Source organism: Sardina pilchardus, chromosome 1 (assembly GCF_963854185.1).
Source record: "Sardina pilchardus chromosome 1, fSarPil1.1, whole genome shotgun sequence".
Taxonomy (NCBI): Eukaryota; Metazoa; Chordata; class Actinopteri; order Clupeiformes; family Clupeidae; genus Sardina; species Sardina pilchardus.
Window position 1 is genome coordinate 17,472,460 of NC_084994.1, and position 6,406 is coordinate 17,478,865.

The following is a 6,406-nucleotide window of genomic DNA, read 5'->3' on the forward strand; positions in this document are numbered from 1 at the left end:
ATGCCATTGCAGGTCGTTTGTTTAGAACAGGAAATCGCGTTGCCAGGACAACCTGACATTTTCACTCACGAACTCCAGCCCCTTTCGTTCGGAAATTCTAAAATAACTATGTTTGTTAATGCTTCAAAATAACATTTGATAAATGAACCTTACATTTTCCAGTAGCCATAGAGTTGTGGATTTTAACAAAGTCCCGTTTGGTTCTTAGCAGGAGCGTCTACTAGCCTACTGGCTTCAAAATATTTTCTTTAGCCTACTCTGCTTGGTGCTAGGCTGTGAACTCGTGGCATCGTCGTGAAACTAAAATTCCACTGGAGCTCCATGCGGATTTTACTGTCTATGGATTGTACACACAGCCTTACAAATGCTCTTCGAGTCAGGTAAAATGTCATTTATGTTACATAACTCATTTAGATACACGTCTGTGCCATGCGTTTCTTTAGGAATCCACCGTCTTGGTTTGTATAGAAATGAATATTAGCCTAAGTGACATACAAACGGACAATAAATGGTGACTGACTTATATAGCACAGCATAGGAAAGCCTACGCGACTTTCCGCTTATCCTGCTTGAAAAGGTGTGGTAATGGTGACGTTTTCACAAGCGAGGGCGTGTCGAGGTGTAATGCGGAGAGACTAATGGCCTGACAGTCTGAACGCAAAGGTGAGGCTAGTGGACCCGGGCTATTAGCACCAGTTTGGCCCGAAGTTAGCCTGGCCCAAGCTGGCCCGATGGTCTGAAGCCGGCTAATGGCACCAGTGTGGTTCCTGGATTTGCCAACATGGAACACGCGGGGGTCTTTCCCCCAGGCATTTCCTGGCACATGCTCCTCCCATCCCCTGCGGTTCGTTGTGTTTAATTGGTTGAGTGAAAGAGAGGCGGAAACTGTGCAGAGAGCACACAAACAGAGCTGAGGCAGACGACAGACACACTACAGAAACACCCAGAGGAGACAGACTTCTCACCCCTACAGAGTTAATCATGTCAGGTACAGAAGGTGAGTGTGTGTGTTTGTATTATGAGAGTGTGACTCTGTGTGTGTGTGAGAGAGAGCATGCCTTGCTATCTGTTTCACATGCCTTGTTGTCTCTTCCACTGTTTCACATCACACTGGCCCTCATTTATCAAATGAGCATACGGCAAAAAACGGGCGTAAAACAGGCGTACGCTTGTTTCCACACAAAGTATGAAGTCGATGCGGTAGCGGAAGGGTAGCCAGTGGAGTGATGCAAGGAGCGGGGTGATAAAGGGGAAAGGACTCAGGGATAGCATTGCACTGTTGTTACTTTAAAAAAAAAAATTGGTTGCTTTTTGTTGTTTATCATCCTGTTTATGTTTATTGTATGCCTAGATGCAGGCTATATATTACAGATGAACAGGCTCAACAGCTTAACTACTGTATATCAGAACATGGGCAATAAATTGGTTGCTATAGGCAACCAATGTGTTTGTGTGATATGTTGGTGTTTGGCCTCTGCCTCATTTGGTAATACTAGTGCAGTACCCGTACAAACAGTGTTTTCCAAGAAACTTGTTGCCAAATGACGTTGATGCAGGTAGATCATGTTAGATGGTGATGATGTAGAATCAGGCCCGTGCAGTTAGTAGAGCTTTTTACTCTTTGCAAAGTAAAAAAAAGTGAAGGGGAAAGGCGTTTGAGTTGCAGCTAATGACAATATTAGACACATTACATACCTGTGTGCGTTTTTGCTGTTGTTGGGAAATGATAGCCTGAAGCTAACCGTGGCCTAAAAGCTGACCATGGCAATGCCAGTGCTATGAACTCGGAAGAGATGTTTGAATGAATGTTATGCCCATAGCCAATGTCCAGATAGTCAAGAGCGGCTGTTTTAAATGCAAATTCTAACAGAATGCTACCGACGTGTGGGTCGGCATTGCAAGATCAGCAACCTGATCAGGCAACAGAACCGCTAGGCAACCGCGGTTGTTGATGAGTAGCCTATGCAACGTTACGTTAGGCTACTTACACAACATGCTTATCATCATGGGTGCATGTGTGTTGGACTCAGCATGTTTATCCAACATGAACAATCTTGAAACGGTCTGTTGTTTACGTGAGACATCGTAATTTCCATGAATGGCAACACGTGAGTTTGTCAGCGAAATGGGCTTTTTTGTTTCTATGCTGGATTGAGTGAGAAGGGGCATGGCTAAAGTGCGGAGAGCGGAGGAATTGTGGGATTGCGGTAGAGTTGTGTTTTGCTTAATGTAACGATACCTTTGTCATGTTTTGACCAAACTTCGCACTGCACTCACGCATGTCATTAGCAATGCACGTGTCAAATATTAGGTCAGTCTGATGAGTGGTTCGAGAGTTATGCGTGCCACACACAGAGAGAGTGACACACAGACAGACGTTCCTTGCATTACTAGATAGATTATACATATATTTCATAACTATGAACAGGCAATATGATTTGAGAAATGCATGTTGTTGTATTGTTGCTGTTTGCTCATGTATTTGTCTTTTCTCATGGGTCTGGTCTAACAGGAGCTGGAGATAAATGTCACCTGGCCAGTCAGACGGAGTGTGACAAGAAATTCAATCAAGAGGGGAGACTCAATGTACATCAGCGCATTCATACAGGAGAGAAGCCGTACCACTGCTCCCAGTGTGGCAAGATTTTCACTGGAAAAGGAAATCTCAGAGCCCACCAGCGTATTCACACAGGAGAGAGGCCGTATCACTGTGCCCAGTGTGGCAAGAGATTCAATCAAATGGGAAATCTCAAAACCCACCAGAGATTACATACAGGTGAGATCAGTGCTTGAAGTGGGCCGGAACGCAGCGGAACGCAGTTCCGGAACTTCTGTATTTTCGTCTTTTGGGTTCCGCCACTTTTTTCTGCGTTCCGGTAGGCCTACTTACTGAACTGATCCGACGCAGCGACAGTGGCCCACTAATAGACAATATCACAAGACTGATAAAACACTACATTACCCACGAGCCACGACAGTGCCCTATCACAGTGTTTCTCAATCTATGGGTCACGGACCGGTACCTGGCCGCGGGAAGATTACTACCATCGGGCCGCCGGCCGAACCTCTCTGAGACGCACCATGCGGCCGCGGCCGAACCCATTCTTCTCAGTCATATTGCTGCGCGAGATTGTCGCACAGAATTAACAGGCATATCATATGAAACTGCAGAACCTGACCTTTCCAACGGCACTAGCCGCTAGTTTCTATGATGAACGGTTCGCGAGATAATTAGCGTTGAAAATTATAGTTACAGACAAAAAATAATGTCACTTTCAGTTTTGCGTCATACTCATTCTTCTCTGTGAAATAGCTCACGATTTCGAAACTGCCCTATGGCAAACTACATGTCAAAATAAACAGGAGATCCTACTGATTCCAATGGAGTATAGAATGTCTCTGTATATCCTTTTTTGAAATCACATCAAATTTCTGCATTTTTCTTATACCTCCCCATTTCCCCCACTTCAAAAGAATTTATTTTTCAAATCAGAAGTTGTATTCAAACACCTGTTTGTCATAGCGATGGCAGATGCTTGATATGCCATTTCAGAACCCAAAATAGTAATAGAAAGAACACTCACAGTCACACTCTTTTGTTCTGACTTTTTACCTTGAATCTCTGTTCTTGGCCAGATGTTATTGTTAATTAAATCAACGTAACAAGGCTACAGCCTATTTCACAGTTTTCTTCAACTGGGACTTTAGCCCCAGTCTATTGTTAGGCCTATACTACAAGTAGGCTATCACACTGGTGTGGTTCATGTTGTTTTACAGTAGGCCTAATGGTTTTTCAGTATTCATTTGTGAATTAGAAAAAAGTAGTCTAGGCCTATAGGTTATTGCTTGAAAGTGTTTTTGAACCAACACATCCTAAAGACTTTTTTTCACCGCACAAATGTCGGAAAATTAGAGTTCCTGCACTTATTTTTTCCCACTTCAAGCACTGGGTGAGATACCGTATCACTGCTCTCAATGTGGCAAGAGATTCAGTCAAGTGGGACATCTCAAAACCCACCAGAGAATACATACAGGAGAGAGGCCATACTCATGCACACAGTGTGACAAGGGTTTTGTTTCTTCATCTCATCTCAAGAAACACCAGCGTATACATACAGGACAGAAGCCGTACCACTGCACCCAGTGTGGCAAGAGTTTCACTGAAAAAGGACATCTCAATGTCCACCAGCGTATTCACACAGGAGAGATGCCGTATTGCTGTTCTCAATGTGGCAAGACATTCAATCAAGTGGGACATCTCAAAACCCACCAGCGTATACATACAGGAGAGAGGCCGTATCACTGCTCCCAGTGTGGCAAGAGTTGGATGCATCTGAGAAATCGCAAAGCACACCAGTGTATACATACAGGAGAGAGAAAGACTAGAGAGAAGCTGTACCACTGCTCCCAGTGTGGCAATGGTTTCCCTACCGCGGGTTATCTCAAGCGACACCAGCATATTCACACAGGACTGAAGCCGTACCACTGCTCCCAGTGTGGCAAAGGTTTCACTACCGCGACTCATCTCCAGCGACACCAGCGTATTCACACAGGACAGAAGCCGTACCACTGCACTCAGTGTGGCAAAGATTTCAGTGAGAAGGGAGCACTCACTAAGCATCAGCGTATGCACACAGGAGAGAGGCCGTATCACTGCAATCCAGTTCATCCAGCCATTCTCTGAGTCTGGCGACACTAGTTTTAGCTCCAGCCAAGTATAGATCATTGAATCTGATTTGACCATTAGCTTCTCGTCTGCTAGCATCTAGTTTAAAAGTGACTAAGATTTCCTGTAATTTTCCTATGTAAAACTTACTCTATCCTCTCAAGTAAGAAAGTGTAATAAGACTGGTAACACTTTATTTTAATGTGTCGCTGTTACAGTGTACCTACCTAATTAGGTACAGTGGTACAACCTGTGTAACAACATGTAGTATCAGGTACTATCATTGTACTTGCATTATGTATTTGTGGGTACCTACATATAGTTGTTACATTGTAATACTGAATGCTTTTACAAAACTTTGCCAAAACATTTTTCATCAGAGGCAAAAAGGGCTGACCTAAGACCTGCTGGATGGGGTAAATCTGGTCATGCTAGATTTAATATGCAAGTAATTAACTGGTACACTTAACATGTTTATTCCACTGTATCAAAGAGTAACAAAGGTGTAGCAGTGCAGCTGTTACATGTACACTGAGGACAATAGCCCCTTTCAGACCGTCGGGCCAAAGCCGAGCTAGCCAGGCCGTGCCAGGGCTAATTGCTTTCACACCTCTTGGCGGGTGCTAACTGCGGGCCAAATCGGGGCTACTAGCCCCTGATTTCTGGCCCAACAAAATCGTTGGGCCAGTCGGGACTACAGTCGGGCCAGAGGCGGCGTCAAGGTGAAGGCGGAGTCAACCTGTTGCTGTGTGGAGTCCACAAACATTGCACATGGAATTTAGACATAACGTTAGGCTACATCCACATAGATATTTGCCTGTCAGTAGGCTAACTCCGTCCAGAGATCACCATGTAGCACAGTAAAAAGTGAACTAATATAATTAACTAACATAGCGTCCCACTAATTTAGGCTATTCCTGCCAGTGTGTTTTCTGCTATTGATACGACCAAAGATCCTTAAATAGTAGCCTACATTAGCCCAGCTTGACGTTACATTATAAACTTTGTTTTTCATGCTAGCGCAAACTTCTCCTTTGAGTACACCAGAAGAATACATAAACGCCTGGACATGGTAGTGATTTTCACCGCTTAAAATTCATTTATTTTCATTTTGAAAGAAACATGGTGAGGCAAAAGAAAATGCCATTGCAGGTCGTTTGTTTAGAACAGGAAATCGCGTTGCCGGGACAACCTGACATTTTCACTCACGCACTCCAGCCCCTTTCGTTCGGAAATTCTAAAATAACTCTGTTTGTTAATGCTTCAAAATAACATTTAATAAATGAACCTTACATTTTCCAGTAGCCATAGAGTTGTGGATTTTAACAAAGTCCCGTTTGGTTCTTAGCAGGAGCGTCTACTACTGGCTTCAAAATATTTTCTTTAGCCTACTCTGCTTGGTGCTAGGCTGTGAACTCGTGGCATCGTCGTGAAACTAAAATTCCACTGGAGCTCCATGCGGATTTTACTGTCTATGGATTGTACACACAGCCTTACAAATGTTTACTGCTCTTCGAGTCAGGTAAAATGTCATTTATGTTACATAACTCATTTAGATACACGTCTGTGCCATGCGTTTCTTTAGGAATCCACCGTCTTGGTTTGTATAGAAATGAATATTAGCCTAAGTGACATACAAACGGACAATAAATGGTGACTGACTTCATAGGAAAGCCTACGCGACTTTCTGCTTATCCTGCTTGAAAAGGTGTGGTAATGGTGACGTTTTCACAAGCGAGG

At 43.8% G+C, this 6,406-nt stretch overlaps 1 protein-coding gene across 1 annotated transcript; it reads left to right on the plus strand.

Annotated features, from left to right (window-relative positions):
- The first annotated feature begins 981 nt into the window (after positions 1-981).
- LOC134076829 (zinc finger protein 239-like) lies at positions 982-4,684 on the plus strand. Its single transcript, XM_062532081.1, has 4 exons — positions 982-997; positions 2,513-2,776; positions 3,945-4,322; positions 4,506-4,684. The coding sequence occupies exons 1-4, from the start codon at positions 982-984 to the stop codon at positions 4,682-4,684; spliced, it is 837 nt and encodes a 278-aa protein (XP_062388065.1).
- The last annotated feature ends 1,722 nt before the right edge of the window (positions 4,685-6,406 follow it).